The sequence below is a fragment of the Pisolithus orientalis genome (genome assembly GCF_024613125.1).
Source record: "Pisolithus orientalis strain OTSU chromosome Unknown F5J12scaffold_15, whole genome shotgun sequence".
NCBI lineage: Eukaryota > Fungi > Basidiomycota > Agaricomycetes > Boletales > Pisolithaceae > Pisolithus > Pisolithus orientalis.
The window spans coordinates 794,006-806,454 of NW_026260796.1; the positions used below are offsets into that span (position 1 = coordinate 794,006).

At 50.3% G+C, this 12,449-nt stretch overlaps 4 protein-coding genes across 4 annotated transcripts; 1 reads left to right on the forward strand and 3 right to left on the reverse strand.

Annotated features, from left to right (window-relative positions):
• The first annotated feature begins 5 nt into the window (after window positions 1-5).
• F5J12DRAFT_833720 (mps one binder kinase activator-like 4) lies at window positions 6-2,238 on the forward strand. The gene is made up of 7 exons (XM_051745820.1): window positions 6-385; window positions 456-591; window positions 652-734; window positions 797-913; window positions 942-1,198; window positions 1,219-1,634; window positions 1,703-2,238. The coding sequence occupies exons 1-7, from the start codon at window positions 36-38 to the stop codon at window positions 1,919-1,921; spliced, it is 1,578 nt and encodes a 525-aa protein (XP_051599809.1). The 5' UTR covers window positions 6-35; the 3' UTR covers window positions 1,922-2,238.
• Window positions 2,239-2,568: 330 nt separating this feature from the next.
• On the reverse strand, window positions 2,569-4,796 carry F5J12DRAFT_833730 (amidase signature enzyme; the record flags this gene model as incomplete). The annotated part of the gene is made up of 8 exons (XM_051745821.1): window positions 4,627-4,796; window positions 3,774-4,566; window positions 3,645-3,720; window positions 3,510-3,597; window positions 3,013-3,457; window positions 2,923-2,958; window positions 2,714-2,891; window positions 2,569-2,660 (listed from the first exon to the last, which is right to left on the reverse strand). Exons 1-8 carry the CDS (start codon window positions 4,659-4,661, stop codon window positions 2,569-2,571), a joined length of 1,743 nt encoding a protein of 580 aa, XP_051599810.1. The 5' UTR covers window positions 4,662-4,796.
• An 857-nt stretch (window positions 4,797-5,653) lies between these two features.
• F5J12DRAFT_833747 (uncharacterized protein) lies at window positions 5,654-8,260 on the reverse strand. The gene is made up of 10 exons (XM_051745822.1): window positions 8,142-8,260; window positions 7,771-8,085; window positions 7,580-7,722; window positions 7,331-7,495; window positions 7,248-7,275; window positions 7,049-7,194; window positions 6,796-6,990; window positions 6,570-6,747; window positions 6,407-6,520; window positions 5,654-6,351 (listed from the first exon to the last, which is right to left on the reverse strand). The coding sequence occupies exons 2-10, from the start codon at window positions 7,952-7,954 to the stop codon at window positions 5,810-5,812; spliced, it is 1,695 nt and encodes a 564-aa protein (XP_051599811.1). The 5' UTR covers window positions 7,955-8,085; window positions 8,142-8,260; the 3' UTR covers window positions 5,654-5,809.
• An 83-nt stretch (window positions 8,261-8,343) lies between these two features.
• On the reverse strand, window positions 8,344-10,964 carry F5J12DRAFT_833753 (calponin homology domain-containing protein). The gene is made up of 8 exons (XM_051745823.1): window positions 10,716-10,964; window positions 10,509-10,662; window positions 10,309-10,452; window positions 9,787-10,259; window positions 9,031-9,732; window positions 8,717-8,976; window positions 8,571-8,656; window positions 8,344-8,519 (listed from the first exon to the last, which is right to left on the reverse strand). The coding sequence occupies exons 1-8, from the start codon at window positions 10,925-10,927 to the stop codon at window positions 8,481-8,483; spliced, it is 2,070 nt and encodes a 689-aa protein (XP_051599812.1). The 5' UTR covers window positions 10,928-10,964; the 3' UTR covers window positions 8,344-8,480.
• Window positions 10,965-12,449: the final 1,485 nt, after the last annotated feature.

Genomic DNA, 12,449 nt, shown 5'->3' on the forward strand with positions numbered 1-12,449 from the left:
GGTCGCTTGCTGGCCGAACTGGGGGGCACTCATTAATGCAACTGCATACTAGCTCGACGATGGCTGCCGTCGCTGTCCAACGACCGTACCGCGGCTCCCGGGTGTCGTCTTTCTACCCAGTAAAGTCGGTGCCTCCTTTGTCTTCCTTGGACAGCGCCTTTCAGCTCCAAGAGTACATCTCGCTTCTTATTCGTCTTGACGTTCACGATGTCGATACCATAGTCTCATTACCCGGAAAAACTACCCTTAAGGGCAAGGGCAAGGACAAGGATACCGATGAATCTGGCCAAGATGCTCCCGAAAGCGACGGAAAAATGGTAGAGGACGGTGAACGCAAGGGCGAGCCATCCGTCGACCGGGCGTGTTGGATCTACGAGCAATTGCGGTGCGTCCCTCTCAGGTCCTGTCAGAGTAACTTTCATTTTGGGCCTGACTGTTCATCCAACTTTCGTTAGTCGCCTCGCTCAGGACCTTTCGCACCCCCTCATTACCACACTACAGCAAGAATGTACCCGAAGCTCCTGCCCACAGATGCAGGCTGGTGAATGGCTTTATTTATGTGTCGCTCACGGGAACGATGAGGCCTTGGAGGTTTTACATTTTACCCTTCTTTGGAGTTGCCCATGTTCTTATGCCCTGTGTCTTTTTTAGCAATGTTGTGCCATCGATTACATTGTCCACACAGTGGATAGCGCGACTGCACTATTAAATTCTCCAAGGGCGTTTCCATCTCGGTAAACTTTTCACCCGCATTCCCCCCCTCGATTAAACTCAACTTCATCCGTTTCCCCATCAGGCTCTCTATTCCACAGTCATCGCACCGTCATTTTTCCTCTCTTGCAAGAAGGCTTAGCCGGATCTTCTCGCACGCCTATTTCCATCACCGGGAGGCGTTCCAGCAAGCCGAAGCCGAGTCCTCGCTTTATGCCCGTTTCCTGAAGCTCACCGAGTCTTTTCGACTTGGTTCCCCCAGAATTTCTGGTCATACCAGAGAGCGCCATTCAGGCAGATTGCAGAAGTCGGGAGGACGTTGAACCGCCTCGTCTTCTCGCTGCTGCAGTTCATCCCGATCGAACTTCTCCCAGCGACAACCCTGTTGCAGAGCAAACTCACTCTATACCTGCAATGGATAGTGGTGCGCCGGTCTACTCGCAGACGGAGGACACTGGCTCTATGGGCAGCCGCCAGCCCACGTCGAGTTGGCCGGAAGTCGTACAGACACGATGATACTCAACGAGGTTCACAATATAACTGAGGAATTGGTTAAAAGCGTACCCGGGAGCGAGGTCGGGAGCAGCACACTGGATACTCAGGTTGTTGATTCGGAGCCTTCTCTTCGACAAATGTGGATCGGCGAACAGACCGAGCTTCAGGAAATGGGCGATCCTCACGTGGCTGAGGAGCCGGTCCCAACGGCTCCAGGGTCACCGCCAGTCGATGAAGTTCCCCTTATATCTCTCGTAGAATTGCCAGATTCTACAGAAGCCCCTTCGGCGACATCTCTGCAGTCCGACCCCATACTTCCTATGCCCAAAATAAAGGAAGAGCCCCCCTCAACCACCGCTTCGATTGTTGCGATGGCAACACCTGAGGAAATCACGATGACCGACCCAGCGTCAACTACGGATGCAAACGTGGAAAGTCCTATCGTCCCCCGATATTCGAACCATTACAGACTCAGGATACACTGGACTTTTTGCAGGAGCCGCCTTTTTCTGAAATAAAATTACCCGAGGAGTCGCAATCCGCCTCTGATCCAAACCTTGTGCAAGTGGAAGAATTGCACCCAGCACACGTGGAACCTGAGACGAAGGAATTTTCACTGGACCTTAGTGAACCTCCACCTTCAGAACCAGTACCACCAGAAAGCGACGTCACTGACGAGGCTATAGTTCACGACGACGACGACGAAAAGGAGTAGTACAGAGAATGTTGAATTTTTTCATGAACTTCACATATCACCTTCTTCGCGGCTCATTCTCGTTGTACGCTCTCTCTGCCCTTGCTCACAATTACTCATGACTTCGACGTGATTACTCCAAGATGCGCTCTCATTTATGATACCAGATATCTTACACCCTGTTCAAAAGATGACTGGTACATGAGGTTATTTTTGATCTCACCCGCCAAAGCACTACTGCGCTATGCCCGCTAGCCATTCCCATCAGACTCTCGGCCAGTTCTATAAAAAATTCTAGAACACATACATTCATGAAGGCAATACAGGTCACGCTTACCTCGCCCCTTTATCACCTCCCGAAATGAGTGTCCCGGCCGCCCATGGATTATATCGGACAAACCTCAAGGGGATTGGATCCATATCAATTCGTGAAATTCATTGATACGAGATTATCTTAACATGCTGCGCTGATTGAGCCTTGACAGCCCCCCTCGACGTAATGTGCTAAGTGGAGGCGTTGCCGGTACACAGTGCCTGTGCATGCTCACATGGTCTCGAATTTTCTGAAGTTTCATTATGCCTAGCAGACGCTTTCTAGTAGTCTCTAACCCAATACGGTTTGGCACGGCGTTGGCATTACGAATAGGCACTGTGGCGACAAATAATGTTCATGTGGTCGACTTAGAGAGTTCATTGCGTCCGCTCTCCTTATCATGAAATACCAACGAAATGATTTGGATATACACAACACACACATACACTGATACAATTTGGTAACTACCATCCAAAGCTCTGGTATTACAAGGATATTACCCTGATATGCCAATCCCGCGTCTGCCATCAGTCGGTAGATGAGTTTCATGCTTTCCAATACCCGTTCTTCGTCCAGACGTCGGCCTACCACCTGTACACCAACAGGCAAACCATCCATTGCCTCGGCATCGTACATGCGATAATTGTTCCGCTCGACGGCGTTCCGCGCACGAAATGACTGAAGGTAGCTTATCGGTGGTTCCGTTTACCCGGGTAATTGGCATTACCCCCGCGCTGTAATCAAGCTGACGTCCGTACGATCAGCGTTCCTATGTTCCGCAGGAAGTTGCCAAGCTCACCAAATTGAACAAAATAGCGTACCCACAAGCCTTCCATCCGTGCCGCATACCTCCATGCGGAACAGCGGGTAAGGCGTTCGGAACGGTGAGTATGAAATCGATACCATTGTCTCCTAAAGAGTCGCGGGCTTGGACACCTCGCCAGACTCTAAACCAGCGAGTACGATAATCCTCCCGTTGTACTATGAGTTTGCAGTATTCCTCTACGGTTTTCGCGTGGAAGTTCTCAACCAGACCCGCATAAATTGGATCGCGGCGGATGTATCGTAGGTACCACGCGTATATTTTCATGATGAAGCGTGGGAGCCTCGTCGCCCGTAAAGCAGGGACCATCCCTGCAGAATTTGTTTCAAAGCTATGAAATGGTTTCGAGAAAAATTTTCCGCCATCGGCGAACAGAAACTGGGAGGCAATCTGCAAACCCTCGTATGGGCAGGGTGAGTTTCTACCTGTAGGATCAGAAATGAGATGCTATAAGCAAAGGAAATTGTTCCTACAGCGTGACGATTTCGTGGCCATGCTTTGCGAGCACCTCCGTGACCATCTTCAGTGCTCTCAAACATGCCGGTGAGGGCGCAACGACACCTGATAGGACATTCAGAATGTTCTTTCCACTTGTCATTGCCACCTACCATCGTCCCATAGAACCCCCCACCTTATTGGACGATCTTGTGGCAACTGGACTTTCCTCCACGGCAAATTTATCACCTTCTCACGCTGAATCAGCCTAAAAGATAGTGAGTGGTGGTGTAGTTACTCACGGAATGGTCGTATTCCCATGGTTTCATCTGGAGCACAGCACGCCAAAAGGTCTCGAGATCTTCGAGCGTCTTTGCCATGGGACTATGACTACCAGCAACCCCGTCTTGACCAGGACCAGATGCGGCATTTCCACTCTTGGGGAACCTTTGTGTGCTCGATTTGATAGCGTAGATACCGGAGTAATGCGCAGGGACTCTGACACTGCCTGCTATATCGCTTCCAATGCCTATTCTGGAGCCTCCGAATGCCAACAGTGCACTTTCACCGCCCGAAGAGCCGCCGGGGCTGTAACCCTTTTTGTGAGGGTTCTCGGTGACGCCGAAAACGTCATTAGCGGACTCGTAGGAGAGCAAGGTTATGGGAACATTAGTCTTGACATAAGGAATTGCACCTGCGTCGTGCAGGAGCCGTACAATTGGAGCGTCATTAGACACGGGTGCGTTGGTGAATGCAGAGTAGCCCAGTGAGGAATCGTACCCCTTGACGGCAATCATATCTTTGAGCGAGACGGGTACTCCTGCTAAGGGACCAGACCGAATTGCCGTGTGCGCCCATTTCTCAGCTTCACCAATCATCACCTCCGTAAGGCAGTTTGTCTGTGCCTGTGCTTGAATCGTTCTTTTGCCATAAGCGAGGAGGACGTCCACTGGCGAAAGTGAGGATGTCTGGACAGCATGAATGATGGACGAAATGGGTTGAGACAATAATCGCTTGTCCTGCGGTGATAACGGTTCGTGGTAGGCCTGGGGTAAGGACGCAATTCGTTCCTCTCGTTCCCGGCGCTTGTCAAGACTGTGCGGTAGGTAAGTATGTTCGGTCGGAATTTGTTGCATTACAGCCAATCGCGCTCACCATGCTCGACGATGAGCAAGATACGAAAAGAGCATGTTATCCTACTGAATGGTGCTGTACTACCTTCGTAACAGTTGGTTGCAGAGAGCGAGCAGCTACATAAAAGGGCCTGCGGGTAAACTGTGAGATAAGTTCTCGTCAGCATTCTGATGAGGTTGCATTCGGGGATATGGTAACAATTGCAGTCTACCAAATGAAGCAAAGTAAATCAACCATGTAGCACTCAAGTCCCAATTGTGGAGAGTCGAATGTCCTCTCCATCGTGGTTTCAGGACGTACCCTGCCGAAGCCTTTTGCTCAAACAGCCATTGACAACATGACTTTCAATGTCCGTGACAAACTTGGAGCTTCCAAATAGCTCGCGTACGAAGACATGTAAGCACGCCAGAGGAGTGCGTGTCAACTCGCCCACAGCGCGACCGCAAGAGAATACCAGGGGGGCAAGTGCTGTGCCACAGTGTCTCCTGTCCCCGAGAATATCGCTCCTAACGCGGAAGCTTCAGTAGAGTGAGCGGGCGATGGTACACACCACTTCTCTGCGCCCCTAGTACATCTTCAGGTGAGAGAAGGTGCTTCATTATAGCACGCATTCCTCCGCGGAGGTGAGGATGGACAATCTTTCAACTCGCGAGTTTAGCATCGCCGCTCTCGCCCGAGACTTCGACATTGGTGGGGGGCTTCGGAAACGAGGCGGTTGAGTCTCGTTATTTCCGGGATTAAATATACATATATTCTCAGTCAGATGTTAATGTGATGTTGTCATGGCTTGGGCCTCGTGATGAAAGGTACGTATATGTGTTTGAGTTAATACGAGGAAGGAGGGTCAGGTCAATGATGAATCGATGCCTCTTGAGTTGGTACCAGTTGCCCCAGTCTGGCACAAGTGCCTCTCAGTCTAACGCCAAATAGGTCAGTGACATCATCGCCCGATGGGACTTCGGTGAGTAGCTTCTTCGGCAACTTAGAAATGGGGTGAAAACGACTTTCAAGAAGTACCTTATACTTCACTGACAGGAAGCCAAAACAGTTCAGTGGAATCAACGTGCATTGAAAAGATGTAAGGGGTGTACAAAGGCAGCGCCTAATAAGCGATAGCTTCAGAAGCAAGATGAATAGGGGTGAGGACGTGATGCCGGAGAGCAAACGGCGTAATACTTCTCATTATCAATGAAACGTTGCTACTTCACTCCACGCGGTCAATCCTTGGGGGATTAGGAGGGGTGTCCTCTGAGACGTTTCGGATCCCGGTCGACCACACTTCCAGCTCCTTTTCTAGCGCTACTAATGTCTCGCGTACACCATCACCTACCTCACCGCCCTCGGTTTGACGGCCGAACCCAATCAGTAATTCCATCCTCGCGCGTAGAAGGGTCTCATAGGCGGCCTTTAACCTCGCAGGTCCCGACGGCGGAAACGACCCGTTTTTTGGTTGAGATGTGGGAGGGGATGGTTCATCCACAGCCAAGAGTTTTCCAAATTCAACGAGCGACATGGCACGGACAGGATGTCCCTCGTCAAGTATGGCAGATAACCCAGCCGAATACTTCCCGGCAGTGCGAATGGTTTCATTTAACACTTCTTGCGTTAACGGCGTTGGAAATGAAGATATCAAAAGTGTTTGATGGAGCTTCAAAAGCGCTAACAAAGGATGTGTAGATGGTGTCAGCCCAGCGGAAATGAGCACGGAAATGATATTTGCGGTCAGTGATTTCGCTTTGTTGTTGTCTACATAGACAAATTATAGAGTAAGCTTGGTTGCAGCAAATGAAATGTTACATACCTTGCAAATTCGTCGCCTTGTGCAATGCCTCCTGTCCGACACGAACCACATCCATCACCGTATCAGGATCGTCGATCGCCGCCCGGCAATTGGTGCAACCGGATATTCGGCTCTCTGCCAAACTGTTAGTCGTCTAATTCTCGTTGCGTCATTCTCCACTTACTTTCGGTTGGTATCGGGCACGTGCCTCCACAAGCCTTAGGACACCACACAGCTTCACGGGGGTCTACTCCACCGGATTTAGTACAAGCTTTACAATGACACTGGAAGTTATATGTTTCCGTGAGAGTCATCTGTCGTAGTGATTTGGGAAATGTCGTGTCTACGTAAGACATCAGAATCTGGTATCGAAGATTAATTCAAGTACGAGACCATAAATGCGTTCGTACCTCTTCACCTGGAGCAATATTTCTAAGTGCGGCGACCTTCGCAACCGGCTCGTCCCTCGAATCCTTTCTGCTGCGGGGGAATACCACGACCACGTTTGGTGTACAAGAGTGGTTGATGAGAGCAACTAGTGGTGAAACGGCGACTCCGATGGGGGTCAAAGATGGCGTAGTCAGTGCAACCGTGTTAATAATAAACTAGAGCTTTCGTCAGCATGGTGTAAGAACATTTACTATATTGCGATTTCAGACTAACCCGTGATATCAAATCGACAAGGTCCGCTGTGGACATGATGCCATAGTCTTCCAATTCGGTTGGGGAGGACGCTCCGAGGTAACGAACGACGGATTGAGCAAGGTAAGTATGTCCTTCGACAGCAGACGGATGGATAGATTTTCTGTCTACGTAGGGTAACCATGAGTTTTGGTTTTGTCGAACCATTATAGAGACACACTGGACTGCATTGCCTGAATCTCTTTTACCTGACGTGCCCGTCAGCTGTGCGTATTCCGAGCATAAACCCCACGAAATCCATACCCAAATGCCACCGGCACCCTTGCGTTTGATCCGCCACAAGATCCTGCCCAAGCATCGAACAGCATCACTAGGCACAGACACCTTATCAGAAGGCGCTTCAGCAGACCAATTCTGGATTGCGGTACACTCGAGCTTGTGCGTTGGCCAGTCATTATTTTGACAAGTCTTCCGCGTCATAAGTCAGTTGGCTCTCGAGCTCAATCTAAGATGCTACTTCGCAGAGAGATGAAAAATGTATCTGATACTTACAGAGGTACAGTACCACACCTTGCGACACGCTGTACACCGTTTGAGTCCAGAAACAGGCGACCCAGCGCATCCAGAACAATGCGAGTCAAGGTACGTGGTAGAAAGCGTGAACACGTGAGGTCGCAGGGATAGTATGACATCGCCTTTGTGACGGTTAGGCTGACTACGAGCCAACGTAAATTTACACTCACCAGGTCTTATATTTGTAGACCCCTGATTCCACAAACCTCGTCCGGAGCTGGTAGACTCCCTTACTGCGAGCCACGAGGGAAGTTCCTTGTACAAATCACCCCGCGGAAGTATGTGCAGATCAGCATTATCATCCGGAGGTGTACTTGAGGTGGTCGGTGCAGCGGAATTTGCGGGCTCTGACATCGGAGGACCTATTGCACCGACATCCGTTGATACGATTCCAGTATCATTCGGATGTCTTGCTGGTCCAGACACCAAAGCTGACTCTGGTGTAGGTAATTGAGTATCTTCGTTTGCCCGTGCGTCTGCTATTACTTGAGGCGAAAGAGGCCCTGAGGTATGTGGAGCATCGGATGGGCACGATACATACGTTCTCCTCGATTTTGATTGCCTCTTGGACTTTAGATCAGCGAAAGACATCCGCTCCTTGAAGATGGAGGGGCTAGACGATAAATTGTGATGTCTGTACGGCAAATGTTGAACGCTGATTATCAACTTTTTATTCAAGTGGCGCTCATTCCTACTACGGAGACATATATTGTTGGCTCAAACTGACTACACCATCCAAAGTCTAGATCTTCCTCGACGTCGAGGACTCAGTACAAGTCATACATTATATAGTAATGGGGTTACATCGAAGAATAACGCTCACACTCGTGTAGCTGGGAACCCACCCACTTAGTATTGGCTAAAAACAAACTCAACTTCACTATGCAACACTCATCAAACTTCCGACAAAGGTCAAAATCTAATCCAAGTGAGGTCAAGACACAAGCATGAGGACCTAAGGCTGACTTACCAAACGAGGCCGGACGTCCACGATATCCTCCGGGACGAGGAAGATCAATGCATTCATCTTTCTCGCGATGGAAATGGCCAATTTGGCTGATATTCACAAACCCACATTTTAACGGTCCATCCACGAGGAGTGAGTCTATGACGTACCGTTTTGTCTTCGGTCTTCGTACGGACCAGTCTCGCTGACGTTGATGACCAGCGCCGGATCAACGATGCCTGGTCTCAGTCCTTCAAGAACGTTGAGGAAGAACAGGCCAGTGGTAATCGAGGGGTCTTTGAACGACCGAATGGGACGGATGCCAGGCTTGCCCTTTTGAGCGGTGGTATTAGCCCACTTCAGCATCTCTGTGTCGCTTATGGGTCGGCCGGACCCTGATAGTGACATGAGGGTCTTGGTAATATTCATCCTGCAAACGAAGTATAAGTAGCTGTGCCTATCAGAGGTCTGGAATAAAACTTACCTCATAAGCTGCCAAACAAGACCCAGGACGAGAGTTTTCTGCCCGTCGACGATGTCCGAACCTTGAATACCCACGAGGTGCATTCCATTCTGCTTTCCGAGTTCGACAGCATAATTTGTATTTTCCACCTGCTTGAAACGAGAAAGCGTGCTCTGGTTCGGCTTCACACCGATATCCTCCTGCTCTCCGTCTTCTAGCATAGTAGGAGGAGGGGCTTGAGCACCCCCTCTGGGTTTCGACACCCGCCGCCAGACCACGGATCCCGGGAGAATCTTATCGAAGGCTTGCAGGATGACCAATCCATCCTTGATGTTCTCAAACAAATTATAAACGCCAGGTTCAACCCCCAATGAATTAAGCCAGAGGGTGAACACTCGGGCCTCACGCTCTCCTTCCGCATCAAAGTCTTCGACCACGCCATAGTCCTTCGCCTCCTGCTCGTCAAGAGGGTCCAAGCCGGGCCATGTATTAAAGAGATTGGCGACGAACGCAAGGTTCAAACGAGGGTTACCGGCAACAAGCGATGAGACTGTGAGGTACTTCCTACAGTTGATCGCCGCGGCATTCTGCAGCACCTGTTCCGCACGTTGCCTAGTGTCCCTCGTCTGCAGAGGAGCAAGAGAACACTGTTCAGGTTTGAGTTGGTTGAGAAGGACTGTATAGTTTTCGCCATCGCAAACGTCGCGACTAAAGTTGTTGACTCTAGCGATAGGCTGTGGTCAGATGCGTTAACTTGTAGTTACTGGAAAGCCGTACCTTCTCTTCCAACCAGCGGCCTTCAAATGGTAGTTGAACCAACGCAGAAGGATTTGGTCCGGCGTAAGGCGAAGAAGATCATCAATGGTCTCGCCATCTTCACATAAACGGTACAACTCTGGATGGAGTTTGATATCGACTTGTGCGAGAAGACCTCTGCGGATGATTTGCCAGATAAGCCCGAGGATCAGGTGCTCCCTCCCTTCAGCAATATCAGAGGGACCGATATTGACGACGGAGCAACCTATAGCTTTGGCAGAGGTGATGACAATGTTGTTATTTTCCGTCATTTGAAACGCATTCAGTGGCTTGCGAGCAGTGGGTCTGTTCAGCACACGGGTATCGATAGTGTCCGGCACAGAGTCGTTGATGAGTTTGCAGAGAATGAGACCGTCACGACATTCGTCAAAGATTTGCATCGTTGCCGTCGGGATAGGGAACCGAGACCCAATATCCGGATCGTTTTCAATGACCTGAAGCCCATATGAGTGTCGGAAACTGGAACGATGCACAACTACGTACTCCATTGATGTGATTCGTGAATTCCTTTCGCTCGTCCTCGTTGATCGTATGACTGACGTTCGCATTTGACCCTTGGACTGTCACTTTTCCGGCTCTCGTGGGCAATACAGACGCTTTTGACTGTGTTCGTAGTTTGACGTTGAGCTAAAAGGGTCAGTGTGAGGTGTGCACGTGTGACATCATCGGAAGGGAAGACGCACTTCGACCCAGTCTTCGAGCTCGACTTTGCCACTGGCGTCGACGGAAACATGCTTCAGCGTCTCACGGGCTTGATCGTATGATTCACCGCTGTTCTGGAGGACCTGCAAGACAGAGCTCTTATCTACCCGTCCTGGAGTGTCCGTTTGGATCGCGCTAGAAATGATTTAATAATTCAATGTGGCGGGTAGATACAGACCGAAACGCACTTGAAGCGATTGATGAGATCGAACATCTCATCCTGAGTGACTTCGGGATGCTTTTTCTGTAGTCTGAGTGCCTGCATCGGCGACGATACAGTGTTCGGTGGTGGTGAAGATGGCGGTGATGGTGACCCGGGTGTCGACGAGAATGATGATTGATTTGATCTGGGACGCCACTGCTTGACTGGCGTGCTGCGGGTGCCCGTCAACATCACCATCGTTCAACTTGAATGGACTCAGCTGGTCAGTGGTACGTAGTACGCCCTCTCAAACTATACCATTACCCTATTTTTATAAGTACATGCTTACAGGCTGCGGGCACGCAGCACCTGCGCCGGAACCCGGGTGGGTCCTTTGAAATTTCTGTTCTCATTAGCGCAGTCCTGGGCAGAGGGCAGCGTACTGCCTCGTTCACTGCCCTGCGGACCCTTATTGTGGTGACCATACGGTCTGGTGCTTTGTCCAGGCAGGCCTTCAGTATCTCGGACTCCAGCTCTTTCTCGAGGTTACTCTAGCACCCTTAGAACTCAAGTCACCGTGGCTACTGACAGCCAAAGCCCAAGACGAATTTGATAGATTTCAACGTAGGTGTTCATACGCAAAAGTACAGGAAATCGGCGATGCACGCATGATCAAGCAATGATGCGAAAGCTACGCAGACCGCCAGAGTGGCTATTTCTTTGTTGTCGTTGTGCCAGTTTTCTTCGCTGTCGCCGAGCCAGCTTTCTTCACTGTCGTTGAGTCTGTTGACGGGGTTGTAAGTCATCGAGCATGTGGTTTGAGGGAATCACTGGCTATGCTTGGTGTACTTAAGCGCATTGTTATTCATGGTTGGCCGTCTAGACGAAAAGTAACATGTCAGTGTCAACTGCCAACACCCACACGGGACATCGATGTGAGTACTTCTTCGATTTCCCTTCACTTCGCGTTGCAGATCAGCATCAAAGACGGGTCGAGATTGGATGATGTCTGTGACCTCACCTACTCTTAGGCTGCTTGGGTTTGGCGGGTGGGGCGGCGCACCTACAATAGTGACTAGCGCATCCACACTGGTTGGAGCACGAAAGATGATACCCACGTGCCACGGCAGTCCACGATCGTTATTTCACTGGATACAAAAACGGCAAGTACGGAGCGTTGTTCACCCGAATAATCGCTACACGATATAGAATTACTGCCAAGATACGAGAAGCATCTGGTCAGCTCACTCCTGATGTTCGAAGGGCATGATCGATGGCAAGAGGAGATGCGTGATTTCAGGCTGAGCTGCGATGCCTCGACCAAGTTGGGAGTGTCCCCTCCTTATAGGGGAAGGCTGTACGGTGAGTAACCAAAGCAAGCGCCTGTTGGTCACTTTTGAGGTGTCGATCTCACGCCCTCGAGGCAGTAATGTGTCATGCCCAGGCTGACATATTATTCAGGACATCTAATGCGGCAAGCTGCATGCAACCAGCAGTGCACTCGTTATCAAGAAGCCTGGATGTCCGTTTATCTCTTCACTGCTCGTGATCAACAAGGTAGCCGGCCATCGGATCGTGCGGGAGGACAAATGCAATTCACCTTGCAGCCGCTCGTGTTATTGACAGATGGTCTGCGTGAGCCCTCTGGGTTTCGACCAATACCTGCAAAGATTCATCGACGCAAGTGGCGAAGTGACCTGATCTTACCTCTCCGAATCGTTGATCGCTTGAGTCATGTCAAACGAGGGTCGATTCCATCCATCAAGCTGTTTCGAGGCGG